The sequence below is a fragment of the Stegodyphus dumicola genome, chromosome 8, assembly GCF_044657685.1.
Source record: "Stegodyphus dumicola isolate Sdum_Otavi_A_Nest chromosome 8, ASM4465768v1".
Lineage (NCBI taxonomy): Eukaryota > Metazoa > Arthropoda > Arachnida > Araneae > Eresidae > Stegodyphus > Stegodyphus dumicola.
The window spans coordinates 49,098,380-49,123,040 of record NC_140775.1 but is presented as its reverse complement, the minus strand read 5'-3'; the positions used below and the strand labels follow the sequence as shown (position 1 = coordinate 49,123,040).

General features: G+C 35.6%; 1 protein-coding gene across 1 annotated transcript in view; it reads right to left on the bottom strand.

Moving 5' to 3' along the window:
• The window catches only part of LOC118204025 (uncharacterized), a 74,025-nt gene that overhangs the window by 22,295 nt on the left and 27,069 nt on the right, over nt 1–24,661 (bottom strand). The window contains exons 2-4 of the mRNA XM_085821829.1: nt 19,583–19,995; nt 8,814–9,223; nt 172–320 (exon numbers count right to left, since the gene is read on the bottom strand). Coding sequence (XP_085677955.1) covers nt 172–320; nt 8,814–9,223; nt 19,583–19,995 — 972 coding nt within the window. The remainder of the gene's footprint in view (nt 1–171; nt 321–8,813; nt 9,224–19,582; nt 19,996–24,661) is intronic.

The following is a 24,661-nucleotide window of genomic DNA, read 5'->3' as shown; positions in this document are numbered from 1 at the left end:
GCAACTAAAACGACAGATTTTTATCGCGAAATGAGTCCTAATATAGTGCTGCAAAGATGAAGTAAAATTTTAAATGTAGTGATCAACAATATATTTAGTGATTTTCAGGCATATTATCTAGATAAAAATTTATTTAGCTATTAGCTTAACACCATTTGATAAAATTTTTACCTGTAATGTCCAAGTATTTCAGTTGCGTCCAGATAACAGCCCATGGATTCTTTGGCATAGAATAAAAGAAGTTTTTCTCTAAATTAACTTTTCTTAAAGCTGGCATATTATTAAAAAAATCATGTGGTAACACTGTGAGTGAATTCCAGCTGCAAACAGATAAATAAATGCAATGTAAGGTTATTTATTGATTTGGTGGTTAACAGAAAATATAAAAGAACTCTAGTAAAATAACATAAGTAATAAAGTATTTTACTAAAACTTCACACACAGATATGCCGCTAAAATTTTTATGATGTACAATATATTACACCGATTTTAAATCGCAGTAAAATTTTTAATTTAGAAAATTGTAAAAAATAATAATAAATAGTCTTACTCAGAATTTAAGACCAGTAAGATATTTAAAATTGAAAATAATTTTAATAGCATACTTTAGCATATTTTAATAGTAGAGTGTAAAGCTCTACCTCAGACCTACTCTCAGACCTGATAGCTGAAAAATGTGAGATGAGAAGAAATAAGATGTTAAAATTTTTTATTTTAAATGTAGACTGCACTTTAATAAATACGTCTTAAAAATTTAAACAAGAAGCGTTCTAATTCGCAGTATTAGGCTTTTGACATGAATTTCTTGAACTAATGAATTTATAACAAAGTATGCGCTGAGATTTTTGTACCAAGATCAAAATAAATAAATATAAATAAATAAATAAATAAAATCTGAAAACTTTCAGATTTTATACTACTCTCAAATGGGCGGTTTTTTTTTTTTTTTTTTTTTTTTTTCATTTACAGACACATACACGTTTCGAGAGCATATCAGCTACCGCCACATTGAGCTAAAAATATTTAAAAAACAGTATATCTTTAGAATTTTCGATAGACAATCTCGAGTGTTGAAGATAAAAATGTTTTATTTCCTACAGTGTTGCCACTGCTTCCTTTGAAATTGTTTATTTTTTTTAAATAAAAAATTCATTAACGTTTCCAAAATATGAAACAAACAATAAAACAAATTCCAAATTCCGGCTTCCGGGTACCCATGCTCGGGTGGAAGACCATGTTATTCAAAATTTGGTGACTCTAGGTACCGTTGTTTTTACTTCCTTGTATGAAGTAAAAAAGGAGTATTGCAATCTGGAAAACTTTCAGGCAGCATATTTCAAGGAAAATATTATTTTGACAGCTATCGAATACAATTTAATGATGTTTTTGCGTGACATCTGTTGTAAGGACAGAATAAAAGACTCTTTTCCTACAAAAAAATTATAAAACTGGTTTAAAATGAATTCCGAAGAGAATTTTTCGTGGCGTCTGTACATACGTACGTATCTCGCATAACTCAAAAACGAGTAGCCTCAGAACGTTGAAATTTTGTATATAGGACTGCTATAACATGTAGTAGATATGCACCTCGTATTTTGGTTGCAGTTGGCCGCACCAAACGTATCTATCTATATATATATATATTCTGGTACCTGGCTCAGTGATCTCACTTTCTTTACTTTTATATGTTTGTAAATGTGCATTTTTTTGCTTTAAAAATGATTGAATTATGTTGTTCTTATCTTCTGGTTAAGGTTTTTATGCCTTTAAGAAATCTGCAAGCAATATTTGTAGAATTATCAACAATTTAAAAGCTGTTTAAGCATAATGTTTAAATAACATGGCAGACATGTTTGTTTACATTTGAAACAGCAGAATAGTAGATTTGTTGCCAATCTAGAGAGACTAAGCTTCGCAACAACAAAGATAACGCCGTCATTTATTATTGCGAATTAAATCTTGCTTAGTCCTTTCTGGGATTTTTTCGAAGAAATAAGTGTTTAAAATTTACTTTGTAATTTTTAATATATATATTTTGAGTTTTTATGTATTTTTGCTTTGTCGGGAAGTGAGAACTGAATTAATTGAATGAGAAATATTCAATCGCCTGTGAAAAACTGTTTCTTTTTTGTTTTGTTTGCTTAATTTCTTTTATACATCGTTCCAGATTTATTATAGTATTTGAATAGAACATGTGGCAACGATTAGATAATTCTTCAAATGATATAAATTTTGTGCATTCTGAGTTATAATATCTCTTATCATGGTTGTAAGGTATACAGAAAAAGATGCAATCATTTAGAGAAGATAGAAAAACCACAAGAAATTCCCACTAAAGATGACTTCCCCGACTTCATTCAAGCTTCAGGTCGACATAATCAAGAAATGTCTAAAAACCTTTACAGTGACAAAGTTAAGCAGAAAAACCCACAGGAAAATTTAGCAGAAATCATTAACATTTTCAAAGATCAGAAAACCCTTTATCTCATGAAATCAATAACCACAATAGTTCAGAGAATTAAATCAGCTAAATCAAATTTGCAGAAACTTTACCTAACTTTTTAAGCCATGGAGATGATTTTGAACTTGGCAGATCAAGATTAATTCGCAGTTTCTCTCAAGGCAAGTATAGGCGAGCGGCAGAAATCCTCAAGCTGCAGATCCTCCCACATCGTGGGGCCACGTTTACTTCTCTTCTAGAGATTCTGCACTAGGTGCAAAAAGTACGTTCCATCCTACTGGATTCAACTCATCATTAAAGACACCCTACTTATATATTGGTAAAGGCTGCACTAGGCCGATTGCCTCTTAATTGTGTTATGACATAGACATAGAAATAGTTATAATATCTGATAATATTAACAGTTTGAAAAGTGAAACCGACATTTATAGTGATTTAGTGCAAAATCACAAAACCCAAATGATATAAATTCTGTGCATTCTGAGTTATAATATGAGATTCTGAGTTATAATATGAGATTCTGAGTTACAATATGATTTCTGAGTTATAATATGAAGACTGCTTTTCTTGAGTTTTGGTAAATATGATTTTTGCTTGTTTACCAGTAATAGCGAACCACCTGATAGGGGAAAAATTCCTTAGCATGCTACTTTCAGCGATTATGATAGCGATAATGATTCTGCTTATTCCAATTATTCAGGAAAATTGACTACATCCAAAGAGATGCCTGGAATTGCTTCAGATGACCCGGCGCTTCAAAGTATATGTAATTGCTACTCTAATTTCTACTAAAAAAAGTAAATACCAGAGAAAAGAAAAGAAAACCTCAGGAAGTCCTAAGAAAATAGTTGATAATACTAAAGAAATTCAAGCCCTCCCCTTCAAATTTTGCAGCAGTAGTTAACAAACACAGAAAAGTTTTTCCTAATTTAACAGAAGCCATCTCGCAAGAATATCTTAATACTCAGCTTCAGACTAACCCAAAAGATCTCGCACTCAAATTACGAAACGATTTCCAAAACACCGATTTCCAAAACTTTGCCGAAAATTCAGAAAGTTGCGGTTTTCATAGAAGTTTCGTTAAAAAGATTTAATTCCATTCTATTCGATAGTGTGAATAGTAAAATTTAGATATGCTTAGTTTGTTCGTCAAACGAATATACGTCTGAAAAATCGTTTAAGCATTTAATAAATAAATCTGATGTGTACAACACATGACTTCCTCGTACTGAATATTAAATTATACACAATTTTCCTGCATTTCATTTAAACGTATTAAATTAACAGCTAACGAATTTTGAATTAAATCTACTTCGTCAATAGCGCATAAACCACAATAGAATAAATGCACTCTTTAAAATTCACTATATTTATTTACCATAGCGACACTTTGGCGCTAAGTTGGTTCACTTAACAGCGTTATGTTTCATTTATTTTAAAATTCAGGGTGCACAAACATTATATTATCTGAAGAATTACCACATGTACTATTCAAATACAAAGGAAGCATTAATGCAATATGTAAAATTATAAAATTTATCGCGGCACTAGGTCAGGATATCTGCCAGCCCATTTATTCAACATAAGGTTTTCCACTGCATTTAGACAGGAAACTACAATTTACACATGCAATACCTTATAAGATATCTTATACCTAAACAAAACTTAAACTGGTTTGAGAAGTCTTGCACAATAGCAAATATTTAATGAACTTTAATGTTGTCATGTGTCTCATTAGTTCTATACAAGCACTGTATTATGTGCTTTTGTCAGTATTATAACTACTCTGCAGCATGTCCTCCTATTAGCATCATATCAGCTCTCTGTATCATATGGTTCTATTAGCACTTATTACTCACATACTAACATATGTATCTTTGTCTACCCTAATATTTATTTGCACTATGTGTTTTATTCGTATTATATCTGATTTGCTATTAGTATCATATCAGCTCTGCACCATGTGTATTTATTGGCATCACATTTACTTTGTACCAAGTGTATTTACTCGTTCTTCACCTGTACTGAATCTGCTCAGCACCATGTCATTTAATTAGCCCTATATTTGTTCTGCATCATGTATATATATTAATATCATATTTGCACTGCATCATGTGTTCCAATCGTATGACAGCCTAAGTTCGTGCACTATGAGTTGTCTAATCATAAGTATTTTTTATACATATACTATCATATGTATTATCTGAAACACCAACTGTTTACCCCAAATATTTATCTGCATTATATATTTCCATTTGTATTACATCTACTTTACATCATGCGTTCCTATTAGTACAACAAATGCTCTGTACCATGTGAGCCTATAAGCTATTTATCTGTTCTGCATCATATATATTCATCAGTATCATATCTGTCCTGCATCAAATGATTTTAATAGTACTATACCTGCTCAGCGGCATAGGGCCTCTTTTTTTTTCTCCTCATATCTGATCTGCATCATACGTGTTCATTAGAACTTAAACTGCACCGCATAATGCATTTTCATGTAGCTTTATTAGTATCATATCTGCCCTGTGTCACGTTTATTAATTAGCTCTATATTTGTTCTGCATCATGTGTATATATCAGCATAATACCTGCTCTGCATAAAGTGTTTCTATCATGTATTTGCCTAGGCTCGTGCACTATGAGTTGTCTCATTAAAATATTACAACACACATACTATCATATGCTCTAACTCCAACTGTTTACCCTAATATTTATTTGCATCATATGCTACCATTTGCATTATATCTGCTTCGCATCATGCGTTTTTATTAGTATAACATATGCCCTGTACCATGTGTGCCAATAAGTTATTTATCTGTTCTGCATCATGTGTTTCTTATTAGTATTATCTCTGTCCTGCATCATGTGCTTTTAAATAGCATCATATCTGCCCAAAATCATGTGTTTTTATCAGTATTATAGTTGCCCTGCATCATGCCTTGTAATTAGCTCTATATTTGCTCTGTATCATGTGTATATACTATTAACATATTTGCTCTGCATCATGCACTCCTATCATGTGTTAGCCTAGGTTCATGCACTATGAGTTGTCTCCCCATAAGTATTATTACTCATATACTACCATCTGTTTCATATGTAACACCAAGAGTTCATTGCTAATAATTATTTACAACTTATGCTATTATTTGTCTTATAACTGCCCTGCATCATGTGTTTTAATTAGTATACACGCGTGCTTTATATCTAACAATGTTACACGCGTGCTTTATATCTGGCATGCACCATGTGTTCTCACTAGTATCACAGCTTTATCTCTGCTCTGCATCCTGTGATCTTACCAGTATTATTACACGTTTCTATATATATCACATGGTATCACATTTGCCCAGCATTATATGTTTTAACAGCATCATATGAATGCATTATTAGTACTCTACTTAGTAGTCTGTGAATATCTTCTGTGTATCTTAAGAGTTTCTTTAAAACTTTCAAATGTCATACACATCACTCGTAATGTAGACTATGTCAACCGCCCTTGTATGGCCACGTAACTTTCTCATTAAGATCCAAATAAACTCCCGAGGCAGCCAGATGAGGCTCCAGGGAGTTGTTGCTACTAGATAGTGGAGGACGCGGGGCATATGCCTGTTTACCTCTGTTAAACATCAGGCGTCCTCGTCCTCCGTCACCTGTCACCTGTTCTATTCAAATACTATAATAAATCTAAAATGGTGCATTAAATAAATTAAACAAATAAAAAAGAAACAGTTTTTCACAGACGATTCACCGACGCTTACCTAATGCGCATGCTCTACTAATTAATTCAGTCCTCACTTCGCGGCAAGGCAAAAATACATAAAAGTTCAAAATATTTTCATTAAAAATTTAAAGATATAGAAAAACATAAAATACCAAGTAGAGTTAAAACAATTAAAAAAACAATTTTTACAATTAAAACAGTTTCTATGCAAAAACAAGCTAATAACTTAAATGATAATTCCAGAATGAATTAAGGATAATCTAATTCGCAATAATAAAACAAGACATTACTTCATTGCTTAGTTTCTCTAGCTTAGTTTCTCTAGATTGGCAACGAATCCACTATTCTGCTAAATTTCAAACTTAAACAAATATGGCTGCCATGCTAAACAAAAATGAAGCTCAGCCGCACTTAAAAAAAACCCTTTAAATTGTTGATAATGCCACGACTATTGCATGCAGGTTAAATAAAGGCATAAAAACCTTAACCGGAAGATAAGAACAACATAATTCAATCATTTTTAAAGCAAAAAATGAACAATTTACAAACGTATAAAAATAAGGAAACTGAGTTCACTAAGCCGAGTAACAGAATGGATATATATATATATATTTATATACTTTTGGTTCAACAGATTGCAACCAAAATACGAGGTGCACGTCTACATGTTATAGTAGTCCTATATACAAAATTTCAACGTTCTGAGATATTGGTTTTTGAATTATGCGAGATACATACATACATACGTACGTACGATACGTACAGACGCCACGAAAAAATCTGTTCAGAATTCCTTTTAAATCAGTTTTATAATGTTTTAGGGGGAAAAGAGCCCTGTATTCTGTTCTTACGTACGGATGTCACGGGAAAACATCGTCAAATTGTATTCGATAGAGGTCAAAATGTATATTTTCGTTGAAATATGGTAACCGAAATTTTTCGCGATTACAATACTTCCTTTTTACTTCGTACAAGGAAGTAAAAACAATTTTTACAATTAAAATTACAGTTTCTACGTAAAACCAAGCTAATAACTTAAATGATAATTTCAGAATTAATTAATCATAATTTAATTCGCAATAATAAAGAAGATGTTACTTTGTTGTTGTGAAGCTTAGTTTCTCTAGATTGGTAACAAATCCAATATTCTGCTAACTTTCAAATGTAAACAAATATAGCTACTATGGTAACCAAAAATTAGGCTTAGCCGCACTTCAAAAACTTTAAATTGTTGATAATGCCACAATTATTGCATGCAGCTTAACTAAAGGCATGAAAACCTTACCCGGAAAATAAGAACAACACAATTCAATCATTTTTAAAACAAAAAATGCACAATTTACAAACATATAAGAATAAAGAAACTGAGCTGGCTAAGCCGAGTAACAGAGTGGATATTATTTATATACTTGTGGTGCGACCGATTGCAACCAAAATATGATGTGCACATTTACTTGTTATAGTAGTCCTATATACAAAATTTCAACTTTCTGAGGCTACTCGTTTTTGAGTTATGCAAGATACATACGTACGTACAGACGTCAGGAAACAAATCTCTTCAGCGTTCATTTTAAATCAGTTTTATAATTTTTTCGGGGGAAAAAGAGTGTTTTATTCTGTTCTTACGTACAAATGTCACGCAAAAACATCGTTAAATTGCATTTATAGCGGTCAGAATGGATATTTTCTTTGAAATATGATACGAGAAATGCTTCGAAATTACAATACTTCCTTTTTACTTCGTAGAAGGAAGTAAAAATCTCAATTTAATTTTGGAAAAATTGCTTCACCATATTGCATTGTCATCGAAAAACAGTTGTGCATACAAAATTTGAGCTCGATAATTTACCAGGAAGAAGTAGTTCGCCTCTTTTTCGGATGGCACAAACTGTTCTTCAACATCAAAAGACAGTAGCATCGATAAGCAAGTGGACGTTGTATATTGATTACGAAGCTTTAAAACAAATAAAATTCAGTGATTGCTTTCCTCCTGTGCTTCAATATACGTAATTATTATTTTAAATCGTACATATACAATCACTAGATTCTAATATATATTTTATAATCATGCATTATTTCTGCTTAAACAACAATACAGACATATATTAATTTTCCTTATTTTTTAGACTCATTACATAGGCAATTGCGATTTTTTAATTAACAAGAGAACTAAACAAAGCATATCAATACTTTCAATCATTGTATCAGCAATATGAGCCAGTTTCTTTTTGTTAAGACTTAGAAAGATCTCTCGATGAATTAACTCGAATAATGGAAACGACTGACTGTATCACAGAGATTTATTCGTATTGCGTCCAGTCTCATACATAACAAGGAAAAAATTAAATATAAAGGTAAGCTCTTTTCCTTTCTGCGAGATTTTCTATGTACAATATTACCTTAGTTCTGCATAAAACGTAATACGAATCGAGACTTCGTAATCGATTACAAAGTGCAAAGTATATCAATTATTCCCCATCGATGGTGAAAAGACAGTCTGTGCCATCCGAAAAAGCGGTGACCCAGGAAAGTAGGTTCAAAATCGATGACAAAATTTCATCTACAATGAAACACCACGAGTGAACTAAATAAAAACTCATATTAAGCACATCAAGCAATTACCTTAAATCCAGATGTTCCAGTTGTCTAGCAGGTGCAGCAAATATAGCTCTTGAGACAGATTCCAGGAGGTTGTGCGACAGGTTCACATGTTTTAGTAAAGGTGAATGTTGGAAAGCATTACCTTCGATCTTTTCAATGCTGTTATAAGACAGAATAACTGTGGTCAAGTTTGTGGGAGGTTTCAGAAAGGCCGATCCTGTAACTACAGTCAGGTGATTATAGGAGAAATCGATCACTTCAATACGAGAAAGAGAATCCAGACCACGAGTATTGATAGTTCCGGCCATGTCGTATGTGAGAGCACCGGTGAGGTAGCAGCGAGAAGCCGTAAACGAAACAAGACTGTGAACTTGTTCTTCAAAAGGATTCCCGTACCAGATGAAATCTCCCGATAATACAGAATTGAGGACCTAAATTAAGAAAATTTCATTGTCGTTAATTTTGTAAGGAAATAGGTATTCATGTTACCTCTGCTTTTCTCCAAAAGAAGTTTCGAAAAGCCTAAACAGTGCATTCGACAATCAGATTTCATTTGTTATAACACCCTAACCTTAAAATAAAGGTAATACAAACACTAACGTATAAAAATCGTACTATTAAGTTTGAAGTCTTGTTTGTGTTTCACACGAGATACAGTAAAATTAATTTGTAAAAACTATGTGGAAAGGAAACAGTTTTTTGGTTATTTTGCTTGGTACATCTTGTTTGGTCATTTCAATCGAATGCGTATTTCAAACCGGTCTAATGAAGTCTAATGGCCAATGTCGAAAAGGCAGGTCCCCGCCATTGGTAGAAAAAAGCAAATTAGATTCAGTTCTTATGAACATTTTTACTTTTCCGTTGATTGATTTAAATAAAAATGCATCATCTAATTATCTAATTAAAAACATTAAATATTTTATAGAATTATATTACAGATTTTTTCCCTTTTTAAACATGAGAAGCTATATAACGTTCCCATGTTAGTCTGAATGCACATTTATCTAATATTCTATAAAAGAATCGCTAATGATGCGATTTCATTTTTAGCTACGCAAAATACGCAGTCTAGGATTTACTTTTATATATTCCATATATAATTTTTATTGTATCATGCATCATAAATGAATCTTATAGTTTTAAAAATAATATAATATTATTTGAAAAAATAGCAATTAAAATTTGTTTGTATCATTTAACTTCAGTATTCACCGCCCTATTTCCAAGTAATTTTTCTCGTGATTTGTAACTAACTAATCAAGCATAATTTAATTTGCAATGTACCATTTAAAATTTTTTAAATAAAAAATGTATGGCTAAAAATAGAATTTCTTAAATCTGTGAATCAGAAACAATTAGATTTAATTACTTTTTATATCTTTTATCTTTTGTATCTTCAAAGCATTATGGTTTTTAAGAGGAAAACATGCTTTGAATTTATGACCCACTGTATCTCTCCGAAATCAATATTAAAAATGCAGAAATAAGCGTTTTATTCTCATCTTCGTAGGACTTTAATCGGCCAAGATATTAATTAAAAACTGTGAAAACGTTAATTTCCGCGCTCATTTTTCCGAGTGGCAACAATAAACTATCGGTAACACACATTTTAGCCCCTTATATGTAGATATATCTAGATATAAGAATATAAATCGTGTACACGCTTCTGATTACGCGAAAAGGATGTGAATTGAATAAAAGACTGTGTACACCTATTATGATCGTTCATTTTTTACTTCTTTGTACGAAGTAAAGGAAGTACAACAGAACTCCAATTATCTGAATCAATAGGAACCAGACTCCCCCATTCAGATAAACAAAATTTCTGGTAATTAGATTTTTTTCGAAGAAGGGGTCTACACACACTTTAACTAATTACTGTAGGTACTGTATGTTGAAAATGTGAGAAAAAACTATTTTTAAATAAAAAGAGGTTTTTATTAATCAAAATGAAAAGGCAACACTTTTACGTACATGTTATGTAGCGTACTGTACAGTACTTGCTAGTGCTGAAAGTCATTGTTTGCTGAACATCTCGGCCAAAGTAAACTGTTTGACGGACACCGTGCTTGTACTTACAATTTCTTAGCCAGCCGTTACTTGGCTTAAAAGGATGAACAGCATTAGTCTGGTTCTGAACTAAGATCTTAGCCTTTTTCACAAAGAATCTGACCCGAGATTGAGTTTTCCATAGCACGTTGAATTGGAATATTGAGTCATAATGTTATGAATTATGCAAACGCTAATCATGTTCAGTATAAATATTATACATTTTTGCAAACACTTATATCTTTTTGATATTATTGTTTTTGTGTACTACGTATTATTTTATTTATTCATTCATTTGTTCAAGTATTGCGTTTAGATTAAAGGTTTTAGGGTTTACTTTGTGTGTAGCTGAATTTCTGGCCATGTATTTATTTCTTACAAAGTATGATTACAGATCTTTCAATTCTAAATCCAACGATGTCTAAACTGTTAAAATACCTTACCTAGAACACATGATATGTGCAAGAAGACTCCTATAGGACCTTTGTGGTAATTTTTTATTACCAAATTATCGATATCTGACGATTTCTCAGCAACTTGGCGACATTTTCGAAACTTCGGTGAACCTATTTTCAAAACCCTAGGACTTCTCTAAAGCTTTCAGAAAATAGTGCAACGCCATATAAATATGGGTCCATGAGTCAGAAAAGCTAGTTATTAACCAGATCTGAGAGTTAGTGGTTCAAAGAGAGTTACCTGAATTGGGTTTTGCAATTTTGCAATTTGCTTTGTGATAGATTTTGGGAATATATGGTATTTGTGTTATGTTGTAAGGATCTTAAGTTTTACTAACGTTTATTTTATTTTAAATCTTTACTATCACTTCTTATTTTCTACTTCCGGCCAGAATTATAAGCGTGAAGGAGTTTATGCAAAGTTGTCTGGCGAACGCCAAGTATTTAAGTGTGGCCTTTTTGCCAAGCAGAAGAGAGGAAGCCGTGAGTTCGAAGCAGGCCGCTTACCTTAGAAGTTACGCAGTTGCTACTTTGCCTTCCAGGCCAGAGGTTTTAATCCTCTTGATAAATTAAACGTATTGTAGTGTTCACAGTCTCTGTGCTACATACGCTTCCTGTTATTATAAGGCCAATCTTATTCTAAAGTTAAATTAGAGTTTAGTTTTATTTTGATATCTTTTAAGTTAGACCCCGAGTGGAGGGTCATTGTATTCCGAAGTACGGAAGTCATTGTATATAAAGAAAAAAAATAAAGGGTTTTGTATACCCTTCGTCTGTATCCTGTCTACTTACTACAATTAGTGAACATAGCTTTAGTAAGCTCTCTGTTCTAGTCAGGTCATTGTATGTTTCCGAAGAAGGTTAGAAGAAACATTGAACCTGATAGTGGCGCCCGACGAAGAATAACCATGGCCGAGTTTCAAGAAGAACCTGTGCTGCCTGCAGAAACAGCTCAGAATCCAGAAATGCCAGCTGCCGCCCTGGAAGGATTTGGGTATATTGTCCAGACCATGCGCGCTTCGATGAAACCAGAAGCAACGTTTAATGGAAACTCACAGGTAACCAGTTTTTTGGAAAAATTGGATGACCACTTCATGCTCTACCCCGTGCACGAGTTTCAAAAAGTTACCTTAGCTACCAGCGCTTTGAGGGGCCAAGCGCTTAACTGGTTCAAATGTATCGGCAGAAGTCTCTTGGGTCAAGCAGGAAGTCCCACCTATACCTACGAAAATTTCAAGACTGCCCTACTAAAAGCCTTCCCTGTTGTAAGGGATCGTGCGAAATTAGAAACAGAACTTTTCAGTATATATGAACAAAGAATGGAAAACCTCTCCAGTTTTATTTTAAGAAAAATTCACGTTTTCAGCTCTTGTATGGAAACCGTCCGGATCCTGAAATAATTCAAGTGATTTTGCCGAGGTTACTACTCCAAGTGCAAGACTTTATTGAATTGAGAAATCCGACTACACTGGAAAAATTATTTGAGCTAGCAATCCAGTTTGAAAGTAGAAGAACGGCGGACGTCGAAAGAAGACGTCAATATCAACAGCGAAACCAATTTGGTACGCCAAGACTACAGCAAACTCAAGCACATGGCTACGGAGAAAAAGCGAATCAGTGGGCAAGGAAACCCGAGCATTCAAAAACAGCCGGCGAACGTCGACAGTTCAATAGCAACCCAGGAAAAAAGTCTCAAGGCCAGTGGAGAAAGAAGGAAAGCACCGAAAGAAAAAATAATTTAAACTAAAACGGATTCCTGCTGACGAGAGTGTGCGGAAATCCGAAGGCCACGAAAACCCCTCTTCCTACAAGTTAAATACAGTAATGGTGAAAAATTTAACTCTTCCGAAGATTGAAGTCTTGGTAAATAATATCCCGGCCACCGCACTCCTGGATACCGGCGCGCAGTGTTCCTGTGTGGCAGAAGTCTTTTTTAGAAAGTATTTTCGCAAATCCCGCATATATAATGCGGATAATACAACAGTATTAGCGGCGCAAGGAGAACAATGCAAGTGCGTAGGTAAAGTACCTTTGTACATCCGTATCAAGGACGAACAAGTAAAGGTGATGTTTTTTATAGTAAAGAATTTGCAAGCACACTTAATACTAGGAATAGACTTTCTTTCAGACGCACAAGCTACACTGGATTTTAATGAAGCGTCTCTTAAGCTGACGATGAAACCAGTGCGTGTAGAAAAGGTTGAACCGCCGAGGTTAAATCTTGACCACCTGCCTAATGACGAGCAAGATAGAATCCGACAAGTGGTAAGTGAATTTGCTTCCTTATTTAGTGATATTCCAGGATTTACCCAGGTTACTAACCATAGTATTGACACCGGAGATGCAATGCCGGTTCGTCAAAAACCATACCGGTATGATAAGAATAAGGAAAAAATTATAGAATGGCATATTACCGATATGCTACGTAAAAAGATCGTAACGCCTATCTCAAGTAGTTATGCTAGTCCGGTGGTTTTATGTAAGAAAAATAATGATTATCCTTTGGAGCATCCAAAAAGGTGGAGATTCGCTATTGATTACCGTAAATTAAATTCCATAACGAAATATCCGGTATATCCGTTACCGATTATAGAAGAAATTTTAAGGAACATAAAATCAACCAAATTTATGACAACTTTAGACTTAACGAATGGTTATTTTCAAATAGGGATCAGGCCTGAGTACGTGCCTAAGACTGCTTTTATAACCAAGTCTGGCACTTATGCATTTTTGCGAATGCCGTTTGGTCTTTCAGGCGCCCCAGCAACATTTCAGCGATGCATGGACATTGTGTTAAGACCTGTTCTCGGAAAGTCCACATTTATCTATTTAGACGATATCATTATTACTAGTGATAATCTAGACCAACATGTACAGGATTTAAGACAGGTGTTTTCTTTATTAAATGAGGCCGGTCTAAAAGTTAATGTCGAAAAATGCAAATTTGCAGCCCCTGAATTAAAATATTTAGGTTACAAAATATCGCAAAAAGGGATCGAGACAGATGAATCAAAAATAATCGCTGTACAAAAGTATCCGACTCCAAACACGGCAAAGAAGCTCTCTTCTTTTCTAGGACTTTGTTCATATTATAGGTCCTTTATAAAAGATTTTGCGGCTATCGCTGAGCCATTGTTAAAATTAAAAAGGAAAAAGGCAAGATTCTCGTGGACGGCCGAAGCCAATAGTGCTTTCGAAAAATTAAAACAAGCATTAACGCAAGCCCCTGTGTTGAAATTTCCTGAAAAGGATGAAAATTTAGAAATTTCAGCGGATGCTTCGGATTATGCGGTAGGAGCGGTACTTTCGCAAAATCAGCAGCCAGTGGCATTTTTTAGCCGAACTTTAAATCAAACACAAAGAAACTATTCCGCGACCGAGAGAGAGGCACTTCCAGTTCTGTTAGCAGTGCAAAAGTTCCGAGTCTATTTTGGAAAGGCGCCGATAACAGTATATTCTGATCATGCGGCGGTAACTAGATTGTACTCTGGAAAAAATTTATCCCCAAGGTTAATAAGATGGGCACTCAAGCTGCAAGAATATAATCTGGTAATCAAGCATACCCCCGGAAAGGAAAATATCGTAGCAGATGCCCTGTCACGAATTAAATTAGACGAACAGGGTAATACCGTAAAAGTTGCAATGCTGACAGCGTGTACAATAAATTCCCGAGAAACTGTAATAACCGAACTGGGTAAGGATCCTGAGTTTGGAAGTATTTATGAGTATTTGAAGGATCCTGAAAATTTTAGCCACCAAGATATTGTGGCGATAAGAAATAGGGCGGCCCATTACGAACTAATAGATGGTCTATTATTTTATACAAAAACTACGAATTCCAACAACGAATTTCGACCTGTTATCCCAGCTAGTCTTAGATTAAATATCCTGCAAGAGCTCCATGACAGCCCTTTAGCTTCTCATGCTGGTATTCGAAAAACTACTCAACGCGTACGCGAGGCAGTCTACTTTCCTGAACTGCAAAAGTTAACAAGGGCGTATGTCCAGTCCTGCCCAACATGTCAAGCCGTTAATTATATTAATTTCCGCCCGGCCGGGTTTCTAAATAGTATTAAATCCGAATTTCCAAATGAAATAATCGGCATCGATTTATTGGGCCCTTTCCCAAAAAGTCAGTTAAACAAAAGTCGCTATCTCCTTGTTATAGTTGATCATTTTAGTAAATGGACCGAAATTGTTCCCTTAAAACGAGCCTCCGCGAAATTAGTTACCGATTCTATTTTAAATAAATATATTTTAAAATACGGGGCGCCCCTAAAAGTTATATCGGACAATGGTCCTCAATTTGTAAGTAATATATTTGAAGACATGTGCCAAAAACTGGGCATACGTCATTTAAAAATGGTCCCGTATCGGCCGCAATCAAATATAGCGGAACGGGTCAACAGAAATATAGTGAAAATTATCCGTAGTTATGTTAAAAATTTTCATAAAAGCTGGGATAACTATGTCAATGAATTTGCTTTCGCCCTTAGGACCGCAAAACATGATACAACGGGCAAAACTCCTGCTGAGTTATTTCTAGGCAGAAAGGTTATAACACCGTTAGATAAACTACTTTATGTGCAACAAAGAGCCCCAGAATTTAAAATGGGTGATATAGAAAAACTAATAAAAGAAGCAAAAAAGAATACGGAAGTAGCACAAAGAAAACAAAAATTGTATTATGACTTGAAACGACGGGGAGTAACTTATAAAGTAGGGGATGAAGTACTAAAAATTAAGCATTCACTTTCTTCAGCACCAGAAGATAAAACTGCCAAATTTTTTCCACGCTTTGAAGGACCATATGTTATAGAAAAAATAACTCACGCTGTTGTAGTGTTAAAGGCAAGAAATGGTGAAACCTGTTCCGCAAATATGGATACTGCGGTACGGCAGACACCGCAGGTACAAGTTCCAGAGGTGGGAAAACGACAAGTACAAGGGCAAGCCAATGAGAGACAGAAGCAAGTGAAAAGAAAATTGCCCCGCGGAAAAATTGAAGGTACAAAGAAAAAGAAGCCGTTCCACCGTCCAAAAAACAGAGTTCACGAACACCCCCAGAATGAAGAAGGGAGAAGGACGACGTATGTGGAAAAGACCGGGAGAAAGGACGGCAACTATAACCCGGCTGTGAAACGGAAGATTGACTCATCCGACAGAACTCTCCGCAACAAAAGTCGCCGAACTGCGGAAGGGCCATCAGCGGCGGAGGAAAAAGTACAAGAAAAATTTGAACGGCCAACAACGAGGTCCAAGCAGGATCACGACAGAAGTTTCCCGGTTCCACCAAGACCAGCTGCCTTCAAACGGCCAAGACCACAAGCAGAGGACAGAAGGAAGATGTTCAAGGGTGGCCGTAGTGGTGAAAAACGGAAGCTTCCAGAGGAAAGCACTGAAACGCGAGCCCGTACAAGAAGGAGGATCAACCAAGCTACGGTCTGCAGCACCTTTAAAGATTGGGCCCAGAAAAGGATGTCTGAATATTACTAAAGATAAGTAAAATTTTATGTTACTTTACAAACTTAAGTTAATCTTTCATTCTTACTGCAAGTGGCAGATTTCAAGAAGTTTTACCTCATGCGAGGTCTACCTTTATCGCCAAAAGGGCGAGAAATGAGTTGTGACCGATTTTCTTATTATGTTTTTCAATTACTCGCGCGTAAAACTAAAGTTGATGTATAATAGCGTTGTATAAAGACTTAAATATTGTAAAAAGTTATTGTATAAATTTTATTTAAAACATTCTAACAAGAAAGAAGTTTTAGTCTGAAAGACGTTTTGAAATGTAGTATTATTTCAATGTAGAAAGAATTGGCACTTGCTTTGAAAAGAATAGAAGTTAACAATGTACTACTAATGTATGTTTTCAAATGTGTAAAATTAACGGCATCTTGATATGTTCTTGTATACATGTGAACTGTTATTTTGAATGTTTAGAAATACCGTGATATGGTAAAAGTGAAAGTAATGTTAAAAAATTTGTTATTCGTGTGACTGTAAAGATTAAATCATGCTGAATATGTGTTAAAGGTTGAATGATGTAGTTAGGCTCTCTGACGCTACACTTTAGAGTTAGCCACTTTCAGAATAGTACCTCAGGGTCTAGAGTTGAAATTAGGGTGTGTTAAGAGGTCTCGTATGTTGAATTTTAACACGTTAGTGTTTTGATTGTAGGAGGAAGTGTTGAACACATAGACAGAAACACATTCGTGTTTGGTGTTTTTACAACACATGTCAGAGAGCACGGGGAGAGATAATTGAAATAGTCATGAATGAAATAAGAATGTTAAGAAAAGTATATTCTATATGTTATTTGCAATGTCATTCTGTAACATTTCATTAAACTAGTTTTCCTTCCAGATCTCTGGAAGGAACCAGAATTGAATAAAGCTCCTGTTTTGATGCAGTACAGATGAAAAAGAAAAAAGATTGTTGTATATTCCGGGAGCTGCTATTGTAACAAATTTCTTTCTTTTAAAATTTTCTAGTTTCTAGCTAAGTTATGATTGTAAAAGGTTGGCCTCGCGTTAGTTTCTAGAGCTAAAAGTTTTCAACAAGGTCGTTTTAGACCTCAGTTTCAAACTAATTAACTCTGGCGGGAAGTATGTAAGGATCTTAAGTTTTACTAACGTTTATTTTATTTTAAATCTTTACTATCACTTCTTATTTTCTACTTCCGGCCAGAATTATAAGCGTGAAGGAGTTTATGCAAAGTTGTCTGGCGAACGCCAAGTATTTAAGTGTGGCCTTTTTGCCAAGCAGAAGAGAGGAAGCCGTGAGTTCGAAGCAGGCCGCTTACCTTAGAAGTTACGCAGTTGCTACTTTGCCTTCCAGGCCAGAGGTTTTAATCCTCTTGATAAATTAAACGTATTGTAGTGTTCACAGTCTCTGTGCTACATACGCTTCCTGTTATTATAAGGCCAATCTTATTCTAAAGTTAAATTAGAGTTTAGTTTTATTTTGATATCTTTTAAGTTAGACCCCGAGTGGAGGGTCATTGTATTCCGAAGTACGGAAGTCATTGTATATAAAGAAAAAAAATAAAGGGTTTTGTATACCCTTCGTTAGTATCCTGTCTACTTACTACAATTAGTGAACATAGCTTTAGTAAGCTCTCTGTTCTAGTCAGGTCATTGTATGTTTCCGAAGAAGGTTAGAAGAAACATTGAACCTGATAATGTGTTGAGGAGGAACTGTTTAATATTTGCCCTGAGCTATTTGTTGTTATTTAATTTGCTATGTGTCATTATTATTTATAATAAATTTTCTTTTCTCTGCTCACCCAGTGAATATTTGAAGACACATCCGCGAACCTGTAGCTTGTAACAATGTATAGTTTGGTCAAATGAAAAGGTGTCAATGGCATTAAAATTTTTCCCAAAATTTTTCCTTTAATAAACCATCTATTTTCAAATGCATCTTATCGAATGTTACAGGATAGAATTAGATTTGTGCCATCACACAGCGAGAAAAAATCACGTGCACTATCGTGATGTATAGCACTAGCTCGTCTCCATCAAATGACAAGCACGTTTGATAATGTGCTGCCTGAAAATAATGTTTCAACCCCAAGCATCTTCAATAAGTAAACATGTTTCTATATGCTCTTTACCAACCAAAAGCGACAGTTTGAACGGTACTAAGATGCTTGCCGTATATGGAGCAAATTTCGTTTTGTATGCAGGGAGAACAACGGGAACACAGACTTCTATTAAGGTTGGGAAAATCTATTTGGGTAATGCAATATCAAGTTAATAAAACGCTACTGATACATCTGACCTCATGAAACAACTGGACGAATGATTGAAAAGTGGATTTTAGCTTAAATTTTGCAGTTGAAACACCGTTTTTAAGCAGCACACTCATCACACACATTGTTTTTCAGGTTAGAGGTGAAGCCAATGTTGCACATCGAACTATCGCACATGATCATTATTTCGAAGCTAATATTATTAACGTCTTGACTATGCACTGAGTTCGATTAAGGCTGCATTTAAAATAAATGGAAATTCCATATGCACATGACGAAACGTTTTAGCTCCATCTTTACGTTTTAACTTAACTTAGCAAAATATTTGTTTGAGTAAATGGTGGAGTGTTACAAACATTAACTTCAACATTTTGAAGTTAATTCCTGTACATAAAAAATAAAATAAGAAGTGTTATGAAGTTAACTTCTTAAAAAAGTTCAGAGACTACATTTTTGGAAAAAGCTTAATTTTAGTATGTTTTAGAGTTTCCAGTTTTAAGCAGAAGACAACAGAATTTCAAAGTACTCACCTCAAACTGCTTGATTCGCACGTTTTTAAGCCAATTGTTTGGTAATCTGGCCAAAGTATGTTCTTTGCTCGGGGGAACTTCCTTGAGGATTAATTTATCCACCAGTTTTCTGTTCAGAGCCGATGGAACGGTTTCTTCTAAGACAGTCAAAATCTTAGGTACTTTACATTGTACTACTGTGTAAAATGATCCATTCTTCAGTTTTTCTGGAAACTGTGTTGGAATTTCAGTTGTCGTCAAAAATAGCGTAGATTTTGTGGTCATCTCAGTCTGCGGCCATTTTCCAAGCATCATATTATACTCGGGAGACGCCTCCTTTATTAATGTGCGAGTACAAGTACAGAAAGGTAGCTCTGCCTTTGGTGGGCAAGGGTCACCTGCCCAAATTATGGTAGCACAGAAAAGAATACCTGCTACAAAAAGAGGTCATATAAATTGCATGCTTCTTATTGCAGATGTATTCATATATCTTTTATCTACAAAACAATTATAGGCTAAAGTTTTGAAACTCTTATAGTTAATTACTCTTATAACTCTACTTAATTCTACATAACTCTTATAGCCTGAAGCCCAAAAGTACCGAATTATATGTGTAAATCGGTACTTTCGCATTAAAGACAGCACCTCCCCCTCCCCAAAAATACCCCACTTTTTTTAAATGTGCGATAAGTTCCCAAATGTTGAAATACATAAGAAAGCTTTCCCTGCTCCAGCTCGCACGTTCATAAATTGGCGTTGCCACATCTTGATAGAGAAGATCTTTAATTTTTATGTAAATTCCATAGCATTGTAGTGCAAATATAATGTATGATTAAAACTTTTATCTCTTTTTTATAATATTTGATTAATGTAATAAATTTATGCTCTATCTAATCCATAATTTTTATAAATATTTGCATTACTAACTGAAATATTACATCGGCGATAATCGTGTGTCTAGAAATGAAAATATGTGCCAGTCCTCGAAAACTGTAGAATATTTCAGCAATTAGTCAATGAAACATGTTGTTAGACTAGACAACACTTAGTATAAAATTTCCTACCATTTATTTCCATTGTATTGTAACAAAGGAATTTCCAGCCTCTTATTGAATATGCATTGAGCGATTTTTAGTGTGTTTATGGATTTGCATGCTATTATCAGGGCAAACTGCAAGTGCAAAAACTCAGCAAAAAGACCAAAAAGTCAACTCTCTTTAAAGAAACGTTCTAGAAATTTTCAGAGAGAGGATTTCAAAATTGGACAAAGCAAACGATATATATCCAGCAGGGCAAAACCTCGAGCAAAATGTCTCACGTTCAATGAAAATTCCAGCAAAAAAATGGGGCTTTCGGTAAACTCTATTTCGGGCTCCTTTGAAACCACCTGATGCAGTTTCAGTAATTGTTGAGCTGATGAAAGAAGCTGTTAACAATCGGCTTCAATAAATACGTTGAGGGTCTTTGAGAGTATGGCGGTTCCAGACGCGTAAAATTCGCTAGTGCTTTTCTATTTTCTCGTGTCGCTGTTTATCAGCACTGATGAGAAGTGCGGCATCCCGATGTCTTTGAAGACGTTAAACAACCTTAGGATTCGATCATGGATCCCCTATGTGGCAGTTAAATACTGCCACGCTATCACAAAAGATATGCCGAGACAGTCTTCGATATTTGAACTACTTTGTGGTACCCGTGTTTGGTTGGCCGTCGGAATTGTTAAACCAAAGCCTTCGCTAACCTCTATGCTATAAATACCAAAGCACCCGAAATGCCTTTCGAGATTCATAGCAGTTTCTTCCCCTCCCTAGCCATTAATGCGCAAAAAGGTGTGAAAATTTAAAATCACATCCTTTCTTCTTTCTAACAAATACCCCCGGAGGTCGACGTAGAGTACTCTGCGAAGTACTGGCTAGGATTTGTACCTAGGCAGTCTCGGCCACGGGGGTATAAAATTTTGAACTTAGCGGTTCCCGATGGTCCATGGGGTGGGTCTATACTCACTCTTCATGGCCGGGAGGTGTAAGTCCTCATCCACCTGGTCACTGCGTCCTTGGTATTCCGTGTAAAGCCTAAGGAGAGGGGCATCCCGTGTAATGCTGGCAGGTAGCCATAATGAACGGCCAGTCATCACTCCAAGTTCTCATGCCCACCCTACCGTGGTCTCGGTCCGGCCGGGACGGTGGTTCTGACTGGCCCGTGTGTAGCGGTGGGAAAGAGGAAGCCTAAAAATTGCTGGTTGTGGGATCCTTGAGCCCAGCAGGAGTGTAAAATTGTCATCTTAGGGAGACACTGACTGATGCTTTGTATCAGTCCCCAAAGTGTGATTTAGTTCACGGGTTGGGTATAGAGTTTAATTAGTGAGTTTCTAACAAATAAAGATAAGAAACCGCAAATAAATCCTTTAGGAAAGCTGTCTGCAATAAAATGATACAAAGCATTTGGGAAAACTGAGCCTGCTACTGCAAACCTTAGGGGGAGGGAAAAAAAGAACTTCAATTTCGGGCTGTTGTGCTCGTTTGAATGAAGGGTCGTCTGAGGCGTTTTGGTCTTCAAAGAATTAATGAGATTTGAAGAGGTGAGACTTATTTTTGAGCCCGTTTTGTGGGCGTGGTTGCAAGCCTTGTGTGTTGATGTGATTGATCATTGTTTTAGTGAGCTGCAGCTCCAGAGCATAGGTGTGCTTATCCAACACCTTCTAACAGAAAGTTACCCTTCTGTTAGTAGGTGCTGGCCTATCTGGGTCCGTTGTGCACTCTGGAGTGTGGCATTGCGGCGCGTGTGACGTAGTTTGTCGTTTTCCCCCAGTGAAGGGAGGTGGGCGTTCGTGTAACGTTTGAAGTCATCCATTGCGGCAGTCCCGAGGCGTTAGGCTCGTCTATGATACTGTTAAAAATTTTATCAACTTTGTACTATTAAAATTTTTTAATCATTAAATAGATAAGTGAAAGTTCACTTACCTTCTAAATAGGGCTGCCCTGAACTGCCTGCTTTTCCTTCTTGTAGGTATCCGTCTCTATGATGAACTTTGATTCACTTCGAAACACAGCTATAAACTTTTTAAGAAATTTTAATTCGTATGAAAGATATCTACAAAATATTTACAAGTTATAATGATTACAAGCATAATTTATACGGAGACGGTCTATCGTTATACATCTGTTAGACGCGTCAGCCGTTCAACTGACTACTTTTAGTCTCTTTCGCCAGAGGGCGTTCGTGGAAGTAAAGTTCTAGTAAGCAAACGCGACACTCCCACCTTGAGGTCCAGTATCAACAGAGGATGGACCTCAATTGACCTGTAGTTCAAGTCTTTTGAGATTTCGTCATACGTCGAGTTCTGTACCTCACTTGCATATCCGACTCAGGTGTAAAGTTGAGTTCAAGAGGTATGAGGTTCTTAGTAGGTCTTATAATCTCCCCTTGTGCAGTTTTCAGTTTCACTAATCTAATGTGTCCGTCGTGGGATGGAAAAATTTCCACGATTCTAGCTAAGGGCCAGTTTATCCTTTTTCCGTTGTTGGACACAATTACAAGATCACCAACTTTCACAGAAGACGGTTCGCGGATGAATTTTGAGCTTTGTTTTAGTTGTCCTAAATATTCTGATCGAAATCTTTTTCGTAAATCTTTTCTCAATTTGGCTCTGTAAAGGTATCTTTTATTGATGGATTTAGAATCCAAAAGATCTAATTCAGAAACTCCAGTCTGTGGAATTTCTGTTAGAAACATTGCTGGGGTGAGAGCTCTTAAATCCTTTACGTCTTCTGACAAATACGTGAGAGAACGGTTGTTCATAATGCTCTCGCAATCACAAATGATTGTCAACAATTCTTCGTAGTTCAGAGAAGATTTTCCTAGTACCTTTCGAAGAATTCTCTTTAGTACTCCAATTAATCTTTCCCACCACCCTCCCCACCATGGCGAGGAAGGGGGAATAAATTTCCATTCAATTTTCTTAACTGTTGCATTTTCTAAGACAGAATTCCAATCTATGGTCTTAAACAAATTATTTGATCCAACAAAATTGGTTCCATTGTCAGAGTATACAGTGACAGGTCTACCCCTTCGAGCGATGAATCGCCTGAACGCGTGCAGGAAACTTTCGGTTGATAGAGATGAGACTAGCTCTAAGTGAACTGCTCTATATATTGCGCAAGTAAAAATGACGATCCATGTTTTTTGGCCTCCTTTTAAAATTAAGGGACCCATCGGATCAACACCAATAATCTCAAAAATTAAAGCATCTCTTATCCTGTCTTCAGGTAGTGGCGCTTGAGGAGTCTTATATGAATCAGAGTCGAACCTTCGACATCGTACACAGTTTTGGATAACCTTGCGTACGGTCTTCCTACTCTTTATGATCCAATATTTTTCACGCAAAGCGCACATAACGAATTGTACTCCAGCGTGACTTAGCCTTTCATGTTCAGATTTGATCAGTTTTAATACTAATGGATGTTCTGAGGGAAGTAACACGGGGTAACGAAAGTCAGCATCATCGTCTCTCTGAAAGATACGTGTTTTCACTTTTATAAGGCCATTGGAGTCCATGATAGGTTCTAGAGCACGTATTCTTTTATCTTTCAATCCTTCGAAAGATTCTCGTTGGATGAGTCGGAAAACCACTGTTTCAGCTCCTTTTAGTTCTTCGACTGAAATTCTCCCATGAGTTCTTTCAGATGATGGTGTTGTAGCATTTTTAATAAATCTAAAGATCCAAGATACGACCTTTATGATCTTTTCGAATTTTGAAATATTGTCAAAAAGGTTAAATTTATCTGTATTCGTGTTATTGCTGGCTGAAACCACAGTTCGTTTTCTCTCTCCATTTACTATATCGAAGTCAGGATGTTCACCATCTGCAATAGGCCACTCTTCTGGAGGTCGATAAATCCAATCTGGTCCTTTCCACCATTCGGATTTCTTCAATTCTTTTGCAGAGCAACCGCGAGATGGCAAATCCGAAGGATTAAACTTTCCGGGAATGTAATGCCAGTGATCTGGGTTACTCAATTTTCGAATCTCATTTACTCGATTGGCTACAAAAGTGGACCAATTTTCTTTCTTTTTTATCCAAAAGAGAGCATTTGTGGAATCCGT